The 20,923-nt window shown below is 37.4% G+C and overlaps 1 protein-coding gene across 5 annotated transcripts in view; it reads left to right on the top strand.

The window, feature by feature from the left end:
* The window catches only part of CNKSR2 (connector enhancer of kinase suppressor of Ras 2), a 211,685-nt gene that overhangs the window by 17,023 nt on the left and 173,739 nt on the right, over positions 1-20,923 (top strand). For all 5 annotated transcript variants that reach the window (XM_067466778.1, XM_067466777.1, XM_060770096.2 and 2 more), the window contains exons 2-4: positions 8,353-8,516; positions 11,416-11,618; positions 14,207-14,294. In XM_067466778.1, the coding sequence (XP_067322879.1) occupies positions 8,353-8,516; positions 11,416-11,618; positions 14,207-14,294 (455 nt within the window). The remainder of the gene's footprint in view (positions 1-8,352; positions 8,517-11,415; positions 11,619-14,206; positions 14,295-20,923) is intronic.

Raw genomic sequence — 20,923 nt, 5'->3', positions numbered from 1 at the left:
GTAATCATTATCTGTGTGATTTGTGTGCTTATTACTAGACTATATTGTAGCAAAACAAATCCAAAATATATTTCTTCATATCTAGTCCTGAAGCATTCTTTAGTTGAGCCGTGGAGTAGAGTATTAATAGTCCCCTAGAGAACCACCTGTCACTGAAATTGTCTTATAGCTGATGGCTTGTGTTCTGCAAATTCTTTGTCACTACTGCAATATGGTTCCATAGCTTTTGAATGTGCATTCAGAAGATACATGACAACATTAGTGGAAGTTTTTTTTATCGTGTCAGCAGCAACTTGAGAAACTGCAAGTCGCTTCTGGTATGAGAGAATTGGCCATCTGCAGAGATGTTTCCCAGGGGACGCCTGGATTTGTTATCATCCATCCATGTTATAATATAATATATAATATATTGTATATACATATAATATTTATAATATTGTAATGTAATGCAATATAATACTACTACTAATAATATGATATTATAATTATATATTCATATTAGAATCATAGAATCATAGAATCAAAGAGTTGGAAGAGACCTCATGGGCCATCCAGTCCAACCCCCTGCCAAGAAGCAGGAATATTGCATTCAAATCACCCCTGACAAATGGCCATCCAGCCTCTGCTTAAAAGCTTCCAAAGAAGGAGCCTCCACCACACTCCGGGGCAGAGAGTTCCACTGCTGAACGGCTCTCACAGTCAGGAAGTTCTTCCTAATGTTCAGATGGAATCTCCTCTCTTGTAGTTTGAAGCCATTGTTCCGCGTCCTAGTCTCCAAGGAAGCAGAAAACAAGCTTGCTCCCTCCTCCCTGTGGCTTCCTCTCACATATTTATACATGGCTATCATATCTCCTCTCAGCCTTCTCTTCTTCAGTCGCTCCTCATAGGGCTTGTTCTCCAGACCCTTGATCATTTTAGTCGCCCTCCTCTGGACACATTCCAGCTTGTCAATATCTCTCTTGAATTGTGGTGCCCAGAATTGGACACAATATTCCAGATGTGGTCTAACCAAAGCAGAATAGAGGGGTAGCATTACTTCCTTAGATCTAGACACTATGCTCCTATTGATGCAGGCCAAAATCCCATTGGCTTTTTTTGCCGCCACATCACATTGTTGGCTCATGTTTAACTTGTTGTCCACGAGGACTCCAAGATCTTTTTCACACATACTGCTCTCGAGCCAGGCGTCACCCATTCTGTATCTTTGCATTTCATTTTTTCTGCCAAAGTGGAGTATCTTGCATTTGTCACTGTTGAACTTCATTTTGTTAGTTTTGGCCCATCTCTCTAATCTGTCAAGATCGTTTTGAATTCTGCTCCTGTCCTCTGGACTATTGGCTATCCCTCCCAATTTGGTGTCGTCTGCAAACTTGATGATCATGCCTTCTAGCCCTTCATCTAAGTCATTAATAAAGATGTTGAACAGGACCGGGCCCAGGACGGAACCCTGCGGCACTCCACTTGTCACTTCTTTCCAAGATGAAGAGGAAGCATTAGTGAGCACTCTCTGTGTTCGTCCACTTAACCAATTACAGATCCACCTCACCGTAGTTTTGCCTAGCCCACATTGGACTAGTTTCCTTGCCAGAAGGTCATGGGGGACCTTGTCGAAGGCCTTACTGAAATCCAGGTACGCTACATCCACGGCATAATATTACAGTATAATTGATATAGTGCAATATAGCAATATTTAAAACTGATATTGTACTATGTTAATAATATATTGTATGTATATATACCTTGTAAGCCGCTCTGAGTCCCCTTCGGGGTGAGAAGGGTGGCATATAAATGTCGTAAATAAATAAATAAATAAATCATCCTGTGGGAGGCTTCTCTCATGTCTCTGCAAGGGAAGCTGGAACCGACAGACGGGAGCTCACCCCATCTTGTGGATTCATACTGCCGACCTTCAGGTCAGCAATTCAGCCGGCAAAAGAGTTTAACCCATTGCACCACCGCTGCTCCTATTAGTGGAAGTTAAAGTGATCTGAATGCAAGGGGAAACAATGATGATGATGATGATGATGATGATGATGATGATGATGTGAACATTGGATTTTCAGTGTTACATTCTACTCATAATTTAATGTAGTTAGGGAAGAACTGTTATGAACAGTATTAAAATACGATACGTTGTGTGGCCCACTTAAAAGTAATGTGTTGTTGGGAATTGTTTCAATATATTTTGTAGGGTGCAGAATAAATATACATCAAATGAATACTCTGTATATTATAAATAAAGGATGTTAGTGATTAATTGTAATAATAGTTATAATAATACATATTAATAATTTAATTAGTTGTAATAGAAAAAAAATAGAAAACCACCATGGTTTATTGGACTATGACTCTGGAGACCAGAATTTGAATCCCTGTCTCAGTCATGGAAACCCACTGGGTGGCCTTGGGCAAGTTTTATTTTAGGATTGCCATTAAGCAGAAATGACTTGAAGGCACATGATAGCAATAGTAGAAAATACATATTTGAAAGTCAATTAAAAAAGATATAGGCATATGTCAATTGACAAGCATCTCAAGCTCTGAGGATTATCTGGGAAGGAATCCCACTGGAGCATTGCAGCACATCCAAATACCTGGGAATTACCCTGGACCGGTCTCTGATCTACAAGAAGCACTGCTTGCATATGAAGCAAAAAGTGGGTGCTAGAAACAGTATCATATGAAAGCTGATTGGCACAATTTGGGGATCACAACCAGATACAGTGAAGACATTTGCCCTTGTTACTCTGCTGTTGAGTATGCATGCCCAGTGTGGGACACATCTTACCACGTTTAAACAGTGAATGTGGCTCCTAATGAGACATGTCACATCGTCACAGGATGCCTTCACCCACCATCACTGGAGAAATTACACTGTTTAGCCAGTATTGCACCACCTGACATCTGCTGGGAAGTAGCAACCAATAATGAAAGGACCAAGGTAGTGACATATCCGGCCCATTCATGTTCGGATATCAGCCAGCACGCCAACACCTTAAATCAAGAAATCGCTTTATAAGATCTACAGAGATATTCACAGGAACACACCTCAGTAAGTGAGTCCAAAAGTGGAAAGCTAAAAACCAGCATCTCTATCAGAGGCTGAGACTGGATGAGAAATTCCCTCCTGGGCACACAGAAGACTGGGTGACTTGGAAGGTGTTGAACAGAACTGTGCTCTGGCACCATGAGATTCAGAACCAACCTTAAGAAATGGGGTCATAAAAAGGAGTCCACAACATGCGTGTGGAGAAAAGCAAACCACAGACCACCTATTACAATGCAGTCTGAGCCCTGCCACATGCACAGTGGAGGACCTTCTTATAGCAACACCAGAGGCACTCCAAGTGGCCAGCTACTGGTCTAAGGACATTTAATATAATAACAATAATTGACAATAAGCATCTAGATTCTTTGTCATAACTCATACCTGAAAATTGCCCATCCATTACTTTGTATGTGACTTGATCTTGATTTGACTTCTTAGACCCGCCCTGCTAATATCATAGGGAGATTCATGGTCTTTACCCATCTAACATGAGAACTTTGACATTGGAATTGGAAAGGGAAGAATCACTGGTTGATTTCTGAGCATAATTAGGAGGATAATTCAGAGCCTAGAATTCTGTATGTGACAGATTACATTTATCTCTCTTGCTGATATTATTTGTGTTGTTTTATTTGGATTCCTTTATTGCTTTCTTATCTTTTGTATGTGTAATGCTTGGAGAACTTGATTACCGAGCAGTAGAAACATGCAAGAAAGTAACTTTTTTTTAAAAAAAAGCATGATCACAAATAAAATTGTAATCTATAATATGTGAAATATTCCACACAGCAGTGATTTAGGAGGCCCATTTGTGATGCAATAATAGTTGTTCAAAGTCGCCTAGATCCTAATGATGAACAATTAGAAATTACAATTACATTTCTAGGCCAAATAATTTTTATGAAACAGATTGACTGAATCATCACATCTTACACATAGCTAGTCTGTTTTGTACAGGGATAATGTTCTCAGTCTCCTGACCACTAGATAAATATGTTATGCTGAAGTCATTAAATTATGAAGAGAAAAGTGGAAAACCATAGTGACATCAACAATATAGGCAAGAAACCTAGAATTTTGGCCTCCCATAGGTTACATGAGTAACTCATGTAACCTCTGGCTGCGTCCCTCAGTCTTAGGCCTCTTACACTGCCATATAAAATCCAGATTATCTGCTTTGAACTGGATTATATGGCAGTGCAGACTCATATTATTCAGTACAAAACAGATAATGAGGATTCTCTGATTTGATGATCTGGATTATATGGCAGTGTACACCATCATTCTTTATAGGATCCATTGTACCCACACAACACTCCTGTCACATAGACCACTATTTCCAGCTTGAACAATCTGTTCATTTGTGCTGGATGTTTTCATATATTAAATTAAATTAATATACCCTTTTAAAGGCCCCCTGATGGTGCAGCAGGTTAAACCACTGAGCTGCTGAACTTGCTGACTGAAAGGTTGGCGGTTCAAATCCAGAAAGTGGGGTGTGCTCCCGCTATTAGACCCAGCTTCTGCCAACTCAGCAGTTCAAAAACATGCAAATCTTAGATCAATAGGTGCCGCTTTTGCGGGAAGGTAACAATACTTCATGAAGTTATGCTGGTCACATGACCTTGGAGGTGTCTGTGAACAATGCTGGCTCTTTGGCTTAGAACTGGAGGTGAGCCCCTTCCCCAAGTTGGACATGACTAAACTTAATGTCAGGGGAAACTTTTACCTTTTTAAAGCCTTTTTTAGAAACAGGAAAATAATGTTTTAAAAATAGTATTACATTGATATAAAGACTGGCATTAAACCTCATGTTCTGGAAAAGAAAGGAAGGAAAGTACCGATATTCTTCATTTTGGGGGTGAGTGGGCGAGTTTCGCCCTTATTAAAACTTTGTCAGCCTTTTTCAACTATTCATACTTTAAAAGCTAATGCTAAACCTAGTATGTGGTAACAGTAGGTTCCGAAGCTTTTAATACACTTAGATATATTTTTTCAGGAAGAAAACACTGTTGTATAGTCAAATTTGGAATCTCTAGTGATTATTTAGTCCTGAATGTTGCACATTTTTAGATTCGGGGAATTAACATAAGTATATTTTATCTATTTGGTTCCTTATATTTTATCTATTGAGTTCTGAATGATTTTTCTGAAGTTTCATATTGTTTATAGAATATACGTTATTTCTATCCAGTACATTGTACAGATAATATAACAATATTTTCCCATGGAGTTGTTCTATTACTGCAGTATGCCAGAGATTTATTCTTTGCACTGGTCTGTAGAAGAAACCCTTAAGAGAATTTTTAGAGAATTGAATATCATTACACTCCTTCCTATTTCTATGTGAATTAAAAGGCAACATTGTTCACAGCCATGAATAGTTGCCTCGCTGTTTGAAATTTTTCACATAATTTTAAATCAGTCTTGTTGAATAAAAATGTTTTGAAACATGATCCATGTGCATCTAGGTTTCTTAATGTCATGTTCTGACCTGTCTTCCTACTCTGAACATCTGTCTTCCTCATCACTGCTTTGGCATATGACTTATTTTCTTTTTTAATTATTAAGTACTTTTTTTTCTTTCTCCTTCTCACTCTTCATTTGGATGACAGTTCTCCAATACAGTTATTGTTATAGGCTGTGCTAGGAATAGTGTTTAAAATACAACTTGAAAACCTTATAGACCCCCCCCCCTTTGAAAGTAGATACATAAGTATAAATTTAAAAAGCTAACATTTTAAATGAGTACATTTTTTTAAAGGTGCCTATACAATGTAATGTCTTCCTTTTTGTTGTTGATTCTGTTGACAGGATCAATATTCTTACTTATTTAGTGGAATCTAAGACATTAACAAGTTTAAGATGCTCTAATGTAATATTGTTTTCCATTTTTGTTGCTGATCCTGTTGAAAGAATCAACCTTCTTTTACTTATTTTCTGGAATCTTCAAAATTAACAAATAAACGTTGTAACGGAATAGTTTATTTCTATAGTATGTATTCCTGTAGAATAGTATTATATTCTGAAACATTGATGCATTAATACTTTTACATAAAAATGTCAAAATTCTGAAAATTTTAAATGATTTTTAAAAAATCAACCATTTGATTAGACTGTTTCCATTGCAATCCTATATATAATTCATGTGTGTTAAACTGCTGATTATTATTATAATCTACAACCCCTTTGCTTATAGTGTGAGCCTGGGATGAGTGGATTAAGGATTTAGAACTAGTGGTGATTAGGTTAACATCATGTGCACAAACACATCATTAAACAGTTTAGAAGAAGGAAATCGATACAGATTTTCATTTCAGCACAGAGTTTGTTAGGCCATGCTAGTCTTCTTATGGCCTCATTACAATTAGTAATTTGTGGTTTCCTGTCTTTTTCAGAGACATGTAACAAAGCAAATTCTCAACTAGTGGTGCATTGTAAATGTAACTAATATTAATGTGGAACAATTATGTTAGAATCATGCTAGTTCTGACAGAAGTATTGTAGTGAATGAAACTGGATTTCAGTCCACTATGGCTGAAAGCTATACATTTATAGCACAGACAGGGGAATCGTACATGTTTGTCTTCAGAAATAAATCTTACTAGGTCAGTGAGTCTTTAAGCTCCTAGGTAACTGGGTAGAATTACAGTTTAAATTAGAACAAAAGACAGTTATTTCTTTACTGAAAGAATTTAACAAGCATTTAACATTTGCTTGTAGAACAGATGCACCAGAATATAATCAGTGTCTCAAATTGACTTCACACTGAACTTAAAGTATATTTAATATCCTATTTTCAGCACATATGCAACATTGAATCTCCTAAATTATGATCATGTTATAATTTTTTTTCTTTTGGATTCTTAGGAAGGCACATCCCTGGTTCTTCTACTTCAACTACCAAGCTTGCAAACTTTGTGTTTTGTCTGTCTGTTTGTTTGTTTTGTTAAAAATGTAATACAACTGTCTGGTTGCTCCTGACACAATAAATAAATAAATAAATAAATACTTCTATAGTGCTAAGGAAGGAGTGGACACAGTGCCATCTGCATATAACTTTGGATTATTTGTGCATTCTCCTGTGCCACATTTTTTTTTCTGTAATAAAAATAAAACAAACATGAAAAAATATGCTGATCCTGAAAGTCTCCAGAATAAAACAACAGAATTTTCCTTTACTGTCTACAAATTTATGTGAAATTGCCTGGATCCCCACCCCACAGAAACTAGAAGTTTTTTGTTTGTGAAAGAAGATAGAAAGCACGAGGGATTGTGGCCCATTGTGCCCCTAGGGAAGAAAATCCCCCCCCCCCGCACCACAAGGATACCACCTGTTCTTCTGTCTCCATGTGACTACATGGAAAAATCTGTGTTTGCCATGTACATGTTTCACTACAATAACATTAATCCCTAGGAGATACCTTTTGTGATGGCGTTTGTTCATTATTTTTGCATAGACTCCCAACAGGGAGCTCAGTGATAACTTCAGCATGCCAGGCCTCTGTAATCACTGTCAGAGTTGCAGCTTGTCATCCCATCTCCCTTCCCCAAGAAAAGGTTTTCTTCTCTTCAAAAGAGAGAAAATGCAGGTGACTAGTAGCAACAGCATGAGAGCAAATCTAAACCAGGACCTCCTTGACATCATGTGGACCTCAATTGTACGTTGTCTAATTCAGGCAGTGGTAAGTGCATTGTCCAACACCAGCCCTTCTAGTACTTAGGATATCCATATTAATAGTTTACTAGCTATTTTCTTTCTATATATACCAATGCATAAATATTGCTCAGTTTAGGCTTTCATAATGAACGTGAGGAGGAAAGTTGTGCTAGTCCCAACTCCTTTACTTATTAATGAAGGAGAGGGACTTAGCATGCACATCTTATGAATGCCTGAATGGGCTTCATCTGTATTCATTTATTTGTGATTAGATAGCTTGATACATATACATATATCTTATGCCACTTTCATGCTTCTCAGGTTATATAATTTAATGTAATGCAAAATAGATGTTGATGGATACATACTTTTATTTAATTGCCTGGTCTGAGTGCCTTACTGGAGTTCTCATGGTACAAACAGTGTGTGATGGTTTTATGATGTTGTTTGTTATCTGAGTATCTATCTATCTATCTATCTGAATGATTTTTGTGTAATTGCTATTCATTACAACATGCCACAATATTGATTTGAAAAATCAATTTTTTTTCATGCCTGCAGTACACTGAGGGGCACTTATGTAAATTTCATTGTACACATATACATAATATTGTATCCCTCTTAATGTCCCCCCCCCCTTTAGGTCTTGATGATTGCCTGCAGCAATATATCAAGAATTTTGAAAGAGAGAAGATTGGTGGGGACCAGCTACTACGCATAACTCACCAAGAATTGGAAGATCTGGGGGTTACTCGAATTGGCCATCAAGAACTTATTTTGGAAGCAGTTGACTTACTCTGTGCACTGGTAAATATCTGCGGGATACATGGGAGGAATTGGGAATGCTTCTTACCTAAAATACAGGAATTATATTACCACATGTCATGACCTCCTTTCCTGGTGTGGGGAACCATGAAAGTAGAACATGCCTTGGTTGTTAGCACACCTGAAGCAAGAAAAAGGGGAGAGCTGACCAGGACTGGTAGTATCCATGGAAATGGGGCAGGCATGATGAAGGGGAGAGCTAGGTTGAGAGATATGAGGAGGTGAGAGGGGACAAACTCTCAGATGGGACTTTGCAACTGCATTGTATGCTTCAGGAAATAAAAGGAAATTTAGCTTTCCAGCCTGTCTGTGAACTGATTTTGTTTCTAGAGAACTGCAGGGCAGGACAACCACATCAAATTTATCCATAAAAATGAAAACAAGCTCATTTGGAATGCAAATAGCAGCTGAAAATTCAAAACATTTTATGCATGGATACATACAATTCAGTTTAGCCTTACTGCAATAAAATGTTTTTCATCAAACTAGAAATTACTATTTTCCTTCTAAGATAGTTTTGTACAAATCAGCAAGTGGCAAGTGATTTTATAAATGCTTTCCTTTTGCTGCTGCAAGCAAGTAGCTTCTAATTTTCATGCAACTTAAAAACCTGCTGTGGCGCTGGAGTTTGGTTACACAGAGGAATGTAGCCTGAGAGTGAGGATAAAGTTCAACTTCTTGAGACGCTAAACCAGTAGTTCTCAACCTGTGGGTCCCCAGGTGTTTTGTCCTAAAGCTCCCAGAAATCCCAGCCAGTTTTTCAGTTGTTAGGATTTCTGGGAGTTCAAGGTCAAACATCTGGGGACCCACAGGTTGGGAACCACTGCACTAGACAAATGAAGTACAGTATTGGATCCAAATGAAGTACACCATTGGCTCAATCTTCAATATGACCTCCTTTCCAGTATTTAACATGGCTCACATGTCCCTTCTGAAACCATTGGATCTGGATCCTAGGGTTCATGGATGAAGCAGATTATCTAGATCCATTTCAGTCTGGTTTCAGGTTTGGTTGCCTTAGTGGATGACCTGTGCAGAGAACTGCACAGCGGGAATTGTCCTTGTTGGTTCTCCTGGGCCTTTCAGTGGCTTTTTTTTACCATTGACCATGGTACCCTTCTGGATCACCTTTCTGGAATGAGGTTTGGAGGTACTGTTCTTCAGTAGCTCCATTCCTTCTTGGAGGGATCTCCTCAGAATTTGGTGTTGTGATATAAATAAATATGATTGTCATTATCATTATCATTTGCTCTTCATCTACTTACATTTCCACATATTTCTTTTCATTATAGACAAAGTGGAAGCTTCAAAGTATGGTTAACATGTAACCAATACATTTGTACTTATAAAAATCTATTGGTTTTATCGTGTATTTTAAAATGCATCCAATAAACAACAGTTTTATTTTAATAACTGCTTCAGGTTTAAAGGATCCAAAAGCTTTTGCCACTGGGAATAAGAGAGGACTTTTCTCCTCCACAGTTAGTAGGTGCATTTTAGATGACATGAGGTTAGAGATTTAAAGAGCTGTTATATAGTTTTACTAGGTTTTCCATTCTCCTTAGCATATGGCATGCTACCATGATAGCAAGACCTTTTAATGATATAGCCTCTGGTAGCTTTTGTTTTTAACTGGCTCCAGATTCCTCCATTCTCTGCAGTCTGTGGGAGGAGAAAACCTTCCCCATTGTTATAAATACCAATTCAAGAAATAAACTGACATGGAAAAAGTAGAGAAGTAAATAAATTTGCTTCAAGGTAGATAATTTTCAAATGTTCATGGGAATGATAGAATTAAGATATCAGAAGATGCAGAACTGTTGGTAGTGATAGCTCTTAAATTTGATAAACCGTTCATTTTTTTACCTCCTCAGTTACTTTTCTGAAAATGGGTTTTTAAAGTAGTTTCTGCTTGACAATGTAGAACAGGCTAAAATTCAGAATACATAGGGAATTAATTTTGTTTTCTATAACATTCGTGGCTTTCCCTGATTCAGCTTGTTGCTTGCTCTCATAAATAAAGTGATGCTTGATTTATGAGAGTTCAGCAGTTGTAGCTCAGTTCCCCACAAAAAAATAAAGTAAAAGTAAATTGAATTAGTAGAGTTGTAATTATTGTCTGAATAAACTCTACTTCTATGTTAGTGTGCCTAATTTTATGAACATTTCTAGTAATACACAATGTATTGTAATGATCCCAAACTTAAAAAGTAGGAGGGAGGAAACCCAAGTACTGCATTTTTTTTCCATTTCTCCCCAAATTTCCCCATGCTTTTAATCTTTGGAAAGTTAATACCTCTTCATGACAAATCATACTCATTTTCATGTATTAACTGGATACATAAGTAATAAAATCACACACATAAAAAGAAGGAGCTTATGTAGAGAATTTATGAACCTAATCACACTAGAGAATGAATCCACTTTAAATCCGGTTTCTGCCACCTGCAGAATTCTGGGGTTTGTAGTTTAGGGAGGAGCTTTTAACAGCCTCACTAAACTACAAACCCCAGAATTCTGCAAGAGTCAGAAACCAGATTTAAAGTCAATTCTTTCTCTGGTGTGATAAAGTGGAATGTCTGTTAACCAATGGCATAAAACTAGAAGAATTTATCTTCACATGGAATATGAAAATGTTTTTGTTTTTTGCTCAATGAAATGCTCATATCTTATATAAAAGCCAGTCTAAAATATAGATTAATTTCTGCTTTTGCTTAGTCTATGTAGATTTTCCTTTCTGCAAAACAGGGACAGTTTATAACAAGTATGAGCATTCACATGTTAACTACTACATATGATTGGACTTTAAAGCATCCTTGTTCTTTCAGTGCTTTCTGTAAAGATGAAGAAATAACTTTCCCTCATTTTCTTTTACATGCAGAACTATGGGTTGGAAACAGAAAACCTAAAAACGCTTTCTCACAAATTAAATGCATCTGCCAAAAATCTTCAGAACTTTATCACAGGGAGGAGGAGGAGTGGTCACTATGATGGCAGGTCGAGCAGAAAATTACCAAATGATTTCCTTACCTCAGTGGTGGATCTGATTGGAGCAGCAAAAAGTCTTCTGGCTTGGCTGGACAGGTAAACCATTTTAAAAGTTTCATGGATGATGGCCTGTAATGCATACATATGTACATACTGTACAATTTGTTACAACTTGTACCATAATTTTACTTTCAAGATAAATTAATTATCTTAAAAGCAATTAGTTATAATATTGATTGAGATCATGGGTAGGTTGAACAGATTGACAAAGTTCAGCTTTCTAGGTTTTAATGGATCGTAGTTCCATGAGCTCTGGAACTACAGTGATGATAAATGCTGGGCCTTATAGTCCAACAGTATTTGGAAAGCTATCAGCATTGTTCAGAGGTAAATCACAGTATAAGTGTGGTAAATGTTTGAAAAGAGTTTTCTGAATTGAGAGTTTTCTGAATTGAGAAGATTTACTCCCCAAACAAGCTGCGTAGATGACTCCTAGGTTCTATCCCACTTGACACAGCATAACTTCTTATCTAGGACTTGGTTTTCTCTGAGATTTATAGCTTGCAGAATTTTAGTGCTGAACCCAAAGTACGGAAGTGACAAGAGAATATTTTGTTAGCAATGCTTCACATCCCATCTGAATTGAGAAGATTTACTCCCCAAACAAGCTGCGTAGATGACTCCTAGGTTCTATCCCACTTGACACAGCATAACTTCTTATCTAGGACTTGGTTTTCTCTGAGATTTATAGCTTGCAGAATTTTAGTGCTGAACCCAAAGTACAGAAGTGACAAGAGAATATTTTGTTAGCAATGCTTCACATCCCATCTTTATGGATGAGAAGATAGCCTTGCAAGCTGGAGGTTTCCTTTGTATCTGAGGTTTGTTGTGAACAGAGCAAGAGTTGAAACTTTTAAAGAAATATTTTTTAAAAACCCTTCAGGTGAAAAGCTTTGAGCAAGCTAAATTTAGGCCTCTTTAAAGTGGCATTAGTGTACAAAAGAGCTTAAAATAGTCTTGTTCAGAATTTCACTCCACATGATCTCTTCTGTGGCCTTCTTCTATAATGCCATTTTGTATTTACAGAAAATCACTCACAGGAGCAGAAGAACCAAAAGCATTAAAGTGCCCCAAGTTCTGTGAAAGACACATTTCCCGCTCTTTGCCCTGCTTTATAGTAGTGCAGGCTAAAATGCTAAAAGCGAAAACAACAAAAGCATTTTGAAATATAGGCCACTACAGAGATTTAAAGTGCTTAGCAGTGATTTAAATGGTCATAGCAAACCATAATGGAGCAGAATTATCATCAGTGGGACATGTAAAAGTGCACAGACAGTATATTTGAATAAGAAACATAAGTTGGTAAATGTGTTTTACGTGCTGCCAGTTTTAATCTAAGGTAAAATTGCCTTTTAAAACATAATGCAAATATAACCAGTAATATTATAAATAGAGGACTAAACATAATGAAATGTGATATCAGGATATTTTCATAATATCTAAACATTGTTTTGGGGTTAATAGGAAGGTGGAAAATGAGTAATTTTAGTGGTTTCTGGTCAGATCAGGGTTTCCTGATTTGTTTGTTGGTATGGTTGCTTTATCATTGGAAGAATTATTCACTGGAAAAAACAATGGTCAGGCAGAAGGCAGCAAGAAAAGAGAAAGACCACATTACAGATGGGTAGATTCAATTAAGAAAGTCATGGCTCTCAGTTTGTAAGACCTGAGCAGGGCTGTTGAGAACAGGAGAAAATGTCCCTGTGGTAGGGTCGCAAAAGATGAAGCTGTGCATGACAGATTATCTTATATGAAGGAATAAAGACTATAGATTATCTTAATAATTTATTAGGAAAGTCTTATTATTAGATACTGATCACATTTGATTAGGTTCACTCTTTAATGGGCCAGTTTTAGAAACTATCCAGGACTATCCAGAATAAGGAGTCGAAATGTTTTTTTCCACTTACAAAATAATTACTATGACATTTGGGGTTATTCAGTTCTGTTTGCAGTACTAATTGGAAACCTCAAATTACAAAATATATGATACCTCTCTTTCTAGGAAAGCTGGAAATTAACAGGAAGTACAGAATTAAAACAAGCCAATTTGATATTGTAACAAATATTTTGAAGAGAAGCACAAATTAAATTTCAGATCAGTGTTAGCTAGTGGTTTGTGTATAAATTCTGTAGTGAAACTGCTCTATGTTTTAGTATACAACCTAAAGGAGCTATCCAAGGTAGCCTGTCCATTTGGGGGTATGAGTTAGGATAATTCCTTAAAATCCATACTGGACTGTCACCTTGCTAACATGGTTATTATCGATCATCGTTACATCAGGTAGTAAGAGATAATATTCTTCCAGCTTTAAAGCTTTCTTTTGAACAGATAATTGTAGTATTGTACAAATCATACTTAAATTATAGATAGCTTTGTTGATCTGTTTGAAAAACTCAAAAACCACAGTGCGGCCATATATTTATCATGAGAAACCAAAAGGTCACAAGTACTGGTGAAGGATTAAGTCGCAACTTCATAATCTTGTATTGTCATTATTTGCAGTTGAATTTATCCTTTGCATATGTATTTTTCGAACAGATTATTATTTATGTTGCTTGTTTTTAAGGGCCACAATAAGGCAATGGATTTTATTTCTTTATATCTTTTTTTTTTTTTGCAGATCACCTTTTGCTGCTGTGACAGATTATTCTGTAACAAGAAATAATGTCATACAGCTCTGTCTTGAATTAACAACGATTGTACAGCAGGTATGAGACCACCTTAATGTCCTTTTGTGCCTAATTTTAAAAAGTACATGGTGTAAAGATTTCAAAGATAGGTCTCTTTTATGATTAAAACATGCCTTTTTACATAATGACAAATCTGTCTGCAAATTCCTAATTCTGTGATACGTCATTTATGTTCTTTTCCTGCAGTGGAAAGGAAATTAATATCTACCATGGCAGTTCCCCTTAGCTTACATAAGGAAGAAACAGCCACACTTGCCTAAAAGCTGCTGTAAATTTATTAAAACAAGTAGGGATAAAACTGAAATACATGAAGTTGTCCTTCCATATTTGTGATTTTGACGTTGTGGATTGGATTATTCATTAATTTGATTTAAATGTCCTGTCTAGGACTCTCTAGGTCCTCTATAGGCAACTTCCTCCAGTCATACTGGAGGACCTGGAGATATTCTCTAGGAATCCCTAGGCCCTTCAGTGCAATTCTGTGGCCAGCTACCAGCAGAGGCTGATCATAAGAGCCATGCTGGAAGACTTAGAAATTCCCAGAGAGAGGGTCTCCCAGTTTTAAAAATTAGCAGTTTCTTTATGTGCAATTTTTCACTTTCAAAGCAGTTAACACCAGCAAATATGGAGATCTGACTGTAAAAATCTTAATCTGTCTTTCATTGATGGACTTTCATGTTTACTCATGCTCCTTTGGCATTTTCAGTTGGCCTTTGGTATTTGTGGGGGATTGGTTCCATTTGCCCAGGGAAGGAAGCAGCAGATGTGACACTGCCAAGCAAGTTAAGAGTCACACGTGCCACTTTTTGATAGTCCCAGGAAAGCAGCTCTGAAGTTGGCTGAGGAAAGGAAGGAGAGAGGGGGGTGGAACAAAAGGGACCAAGAAAGTGCTTGGGATGAAATAATGGCCTGCCAGAGAGAGGCACACCCTTTGTTTCAAATATTTTCAATCTGTGGTTGTTTGAATCCACAAAAAAGAAATCCATGGATATGGTGAACTGTATGAAAAAATGGTCTTTTCACCTATAAAACTAACACTTTTAAAATGAGGGTATATTTTCTATATGGCATTTAGATTTCCCCGAGTATGAATTTATAATCATAGTGCCAACAACCCACAATGATTGTTTAAAAGTGTCCCTGTAACTCTAAAAAATGTGTGTGTGGGTTTTCATGTTGTTTATTTACATTTAATAAAGTTGCAAGACTAATTGACATGTACTGTGCTGCATCAATTACCTTCACTTCGAAGCTTGCAAGGAACCATATCCTCTTTTACTTTTTTATCATATGAGATTTAATACAGAAAATCTGAAGGACTGTTATGATTACTGTGCTTTATTGGAGGATAAAATGAAATGCTGGTGTTAATTTGCCAGCAGTTCATACATGCCTTTATGGCTGAAGGTGTGCATTTAAATAGTTAGTTGGATTTTTCTCCATAGATTTCCTGGTCAAATATTCAGCTTGCTGTGTGTATGACAAATACTGTAGTTCTGGACTAGAGGATCTCATGTACTTCGTTGTAACTTACTGTCCCCTCTTTACTTTGCAGTTCGCTTTGAGCGGACTCGCTGTTTTGTGGGTTTTTGAAAATATTAATATAAAATATAAAATATTTACATGCAGTGGAGGCCAGGAACCCTGGAAGTGTGGCAGCCTGAGGCACAGTGGGGAAGGCCTGCCTCCCTGGCCTGCTGCTGCCTGTGTGGCTCCGGAGGCTCTGCTGGGGTCTGCGGAGACCAGGAAGGCAGGCAGGTGCCCTTGGAATGGGCTGGGAGGTGGGTAAGGATGTGTGGGTAAGGAAATAATGTATATAAAATAATGTATAAATATTAAAATTAATATGGCATCCCTACTGGTCCTGGAACGGAACCCCCGCAATAAGTGAGGGAACACTGTATATACATACATACCTTTTCTAACATGGACTTAACAAGTTTTGTGGGTATCATTCCAACATATTTCATATAGATCCCTTCAACATAATCTTTGTAAGAATTATGAGCAAAATGTGGGTATGTGGAACATGTGGTCTTGTGACCCTATTCTAAATGATGAGCTTTTTATATTGTGGAGGTGTCAATGACTCATAAGCTGTGCCAACCTCTTAATTAATGCAGGGAGCTTGCAAGCCTGGATTTTCTTTGCTCCTTCTGTTCACTTGAGAAAATTTCATATAGGTATAGTTTCCTAAGAACATCTTATTGTTTTCTATGTGATGAAAACAGGAGCCAGAGAAGGAATGATCTCTTCATTTGATTTTAGGTCAGCTATCTTTCAGGACTGCTTCTTTGCATACATTTGATTCCAGAAACATGCTGACTTGTGCTGAAAGCCTTGTCTATGTTTTTGTGATATACAATTGGTTTGGCAACATTAAGAGTGAGAGGATTTCTTTTATTTTATGTCCTTTTACAAGCCTGTCTCCTTATACTGTATTAGTTGGAGGACAGGAGCTCGTGTTAGCATTTTGTATTTTCATAAAATCTGATTGGTATAGCATTGACTACAGAACTGTTTGTTCTAAGTCTGTCTCCCTGGCAACCAACAAGAGCCTTTTCATAGGTTATGTAACAAATTATGTGTACAGTCAAGATCTTTTCCTTACTTAAGAGTTTGGATTTTCTTTATTACTTCTGTACCAAAGTCAAGGCTTCCAGTGGGTTTTGTGTTTGTTTGACTTACAGTGTGCTTATTAGTGCCATCTCATGCTCCTGGGGGAGAGGGGAGGGGTCACTATTTTGTTTGTTTATTTATTTCAAGCATTTGTACCCCGTCGTTCTCACCCTCGAGGGGGGACTCAGGGTGGCTTTACAATAGGCAACCATTAGACACCGAACATCAAATTAATCATATTGCCCCTCGGGACAGTTTGTGGGCATCTTCACCTACTAAACATTTCACATAAAATTTTTAAACTGTGGCATAAAATCTCCATCTGTAAGCTTAGTTTAAATGTGAACGCTTTCATCCTTTCCCACATATTTTGTTTGATGGATAAAAGATGCATGACGGTGTTTTGTTATGCTTTCCAGTATAGATTTTTGTGAATTTATTGCAATCTAAAAATGACTCTGCTCATGGGGGAAGTGTGGGAGTAGCAGCAAAAAATGTTTCTCTGTTCTGCCAATGCTTGCCCTGTTTCCAGTGTACTGGAAATAGCTTCCTAATGAGTGGCCTATGCTAGTTAATTTGAAAACTGCATTTAATATTGAGTAGTATATTGATAAATAGGGAGACTATTTGAAGAGGAAAAGTTAGAAGTAGTTGGGGCACAGGACTCCTTGTGGACACCAAAATCCATGGATGCTTAAATTCAATTACTCACAATGGTATAGAAAAAGGCATCCTGTATATAAAATGGCAACATCAAGGTTTGCTTTTAGGATTTTATTTGGGGGGTGTGAGGGCTGTTTTCCAAGCTGTCAGTGGTTGAATCCATGGATACAGAATCTATTGATTCTGATATCCCATTGAAATTTGCAATTGAAGCAAATTACAGCAACATTAGATATTTATTTTGAAGCAAGATAGGACTATTTATTGTCAAAGACTTTTATGGCTGTAATCACTGGGTTGTTGTAGGTTCTTTTGGGCTATGTGGCCATGTTCTAGAGGCATTCTCTCCTGACGTTTTGCCTGCATCTATGGCAAGCATCCTCAGAGGTAGTGAGGTCTGTTCCTAACAAGCTTTCCTGGGTAGATTTATTGAATTCTTTCTTCTTTTGCAGTCATTAAAATGTTCAGTGGAGAAAGTGCTCCCCCCTTTAACAACTTACAATGAAAAACAGGGGTTTTGAATTTGAGCAGAGCAGGAGATTGGAAGAGGGCACATTTCATGACCTCCCATCCTTGCAGTTTCCCTGAATGAATCACCATCCCTACAGTTTCAATTAGCCCTGTATAATAAAAATTCCAATGCAGCCATTACGCATTTATTCAAGTAGGTTCTCAGGAACACATACAAATTACTTGGTCGAACCAAAGATGTGTCATTTCTGTCCCAGCGGGCAATCACTCCATTATCCTCTAGCTGCATAGTCTCTGAAAGTAATGTTAGCCTGTTGTGTGTTCCTTAAGCAACCTGGCATTTGGCTGTGAATGACTAGTAGCTGTTATTGTGAGCACACCTTGCCTAGGCTATCACAAAATTAGAAAAACTGTAATAGTTTTGAGAACTAATTTCTCTGATGCTTGCATAATAATGAATACAAGTATTCTGCCTATATTTATAGCTTTTATTTTTTTTACTTTATAGTGAAAATCATTTTAATTACATACCTCAAAAATGTGGAGGATACATATTTTCCAGTTCCAGGGCTATGTTTCACAGGACAAGATACAAAAAGCCTAAAAGAAGCTGAAGTGGTTTCTTCATACTTTGGGGGTTCATAGATTTATGTTTTCTTTGAATTATGAGTAATAATGTTAAGATTAGATCATTATTTTATTTTTCCCTTGCAACTGAGAAGCTGTTGATTACATGCCCAAACTCTGCTAGTACATTGAAGAGAACTATTTTTAAAGAAAATTTAAAATAAACATAATTTGAACAAATAAGAATATTAATTATATGTTTTTCATTAACAAATTCCACAAAATTTTAAATACTGTGGATTATTTCACTGATACAGTGGATAATATGCCCATTTAATAACTGGGCAGGTGGGGGGGGGGATATCCAGAAGAAAATTAGGAAATGAAAAATAACAAGGTGAGCAAAGGTGTTTTGTTTCTTTTTAAAGAAGAGGATATAAACAATATTTCTTACAACAATGATTTGTTTATAGAATAAAAATATGATAATAGTAATAAACTTTATACCCCGCCCCATCTCCCCGAAGGGACTCAGGGCAGCTTACAACATGGATAAATACAATAAAAATACATAGACAATAAATACAAACAAAGTAATAACACATCAAAAGACAAAAACTGCAAGAGTTTGAAAAATCATCATAAATAGTTCCTTGTTTACAATTAAAATTAAGCACAAGTGTAATCATCCTCTCAAACCAATTCCAAGTATCGGTGTAAATATGGCCATAGTGAATTTAAATTTATATTGCCATTGATATGTTCCTAAAGCAGTGGTTCAAACTGACACAGGATGGCATTTATTGTCCCTAAGGTGGCATTCAGTGGGTCTTACATTAGTTGCAACATACATACATATACTGTCATGAGGCTTGGTTAAAATGACTTATTTCAGCATTTTAGTCTAAATGGGGATGATTAGATGATTATTCCAATACCAGTTGTACCAATCTGACAACTACCCCATGCATTAAATTATCTAGATCAGCGGTTCTCAACCTTTGGTGCTCCAAGTCTTTTTGGATTTCAGCTCCTAGAAGTCTCAGCCAGTTAACCGGATGTTAGGGATTATGGGAGCTGAAGTTCAAAACACCTGGAGGACCAAAGGTTGGGAACCACTGATCTAGATGATTGCATACCCAAGGAAGACAGACTGTTTAGGACAATATAAGGCATGTTTAATCAGCTTAAAATATTCTCTCTGTTATGCAGTTCTAGGACTGTTTTGAATCCTTGCAGGTCATCTCTGAAATAGCTGTCAGTATAGCTTTACTGCTAGTGAGGGAGCATTTTGAGGATGTTCTATTTCATGTGTTAAGATAGTGAGCTTAGTACAGAAAAATAAAATGCTAGTAGAATCAGATTTTAGCAAGCAATAGTGCTAGAGGACCGCAATGGTCCCCTGGACAAGATATTCCATGCTAGCTGTAACATAACCCTCCTCTCTGCCTAAAAGAAAATTCCATAAATGTGGACTTAGCTTTCTTTTTAGAAAAAATAGCTAGTGCCTTAAGGCTGTAAAAACAAGACTGTTATTTATTTTATTTATTTATCGTGTCATCAGCAACCATTGTATTACAATTCTAACAGAGCAAAACAAACACAGAGATTAAAAAGAAAAAAAAGAAAAGAAAAAAAAACCACACAGATTTTGTAAATTTGGTATTTGGTTAAATGTCCTTTGACCAGTATCTGGCCACTTGGAGTGCCTCTGGGGTTGCCGCAAGAAGGTCCTCCATCGTGCATGTGGCAGGGCTCAGGGTGCATTGCAGCAGGTGGTCAGTGGTTTGTTCTTCTCCGCACTCGCATGCCGAGGATTCCACCCTGTAGCCCCATTTCTTAAGATTGGCTCTGCATCTCGTGGTGCCAGAGCGCAATCTGTTCAGCGCCTTCCAAGTCGCCCAGTCTTCTGAGTGCCCAGGGGGGAGTCTCTCATCTGGTATCACCCATGAATTGAGGTGCTGGGTTTGGGCCTGCCACCTTTGGACTCTCGCTTGCTGGGGTGTTCCAGCGAGTGTCTCTGTAGTTCTAAGAAAACTATGTCTTGATTTAAGTCGTTGAGGTGCTGGCTGATAACCAAACAGGGGATGAGCTGGAGATGTCTCTGCCTTGGTCCTTTCACTATTGGCTACCACTTCCCGGCGGATGTCAGGTGGTGCAATACCGGCTAAGCAGTGTAATTTCTCCAGTGGTGTGGGGCGCAGACACCCCGTGATAATGCGGCATGTCTCATTAAGAGCCACATCCACTGTTTTAGTGTGATGAGATGTGTTCCACACTGGGCATGCATACTCAGCAGCAGAGTAGCATAGCGCAAGGGCAGATGT

Source organism: Anolis sagrei, chromosome 3 (genome assembly GCF_037176765.1).
Source record: "Anolis sagrei isolate rAnoSag1 chromosome 3, rAnoSag1.mat, whole genome shotgun sequence".
Lineage (NCBI taxonomy): Eukaryota > Metazoa > Chordata > Lepidosauria > Squamata > Dactyloidae > Anolis > Anolis sagrei.
Note: the sequence above shows the minus strand (reverse complement) of the source record. Positions and strands in the feature narration are given on the sequence as shown.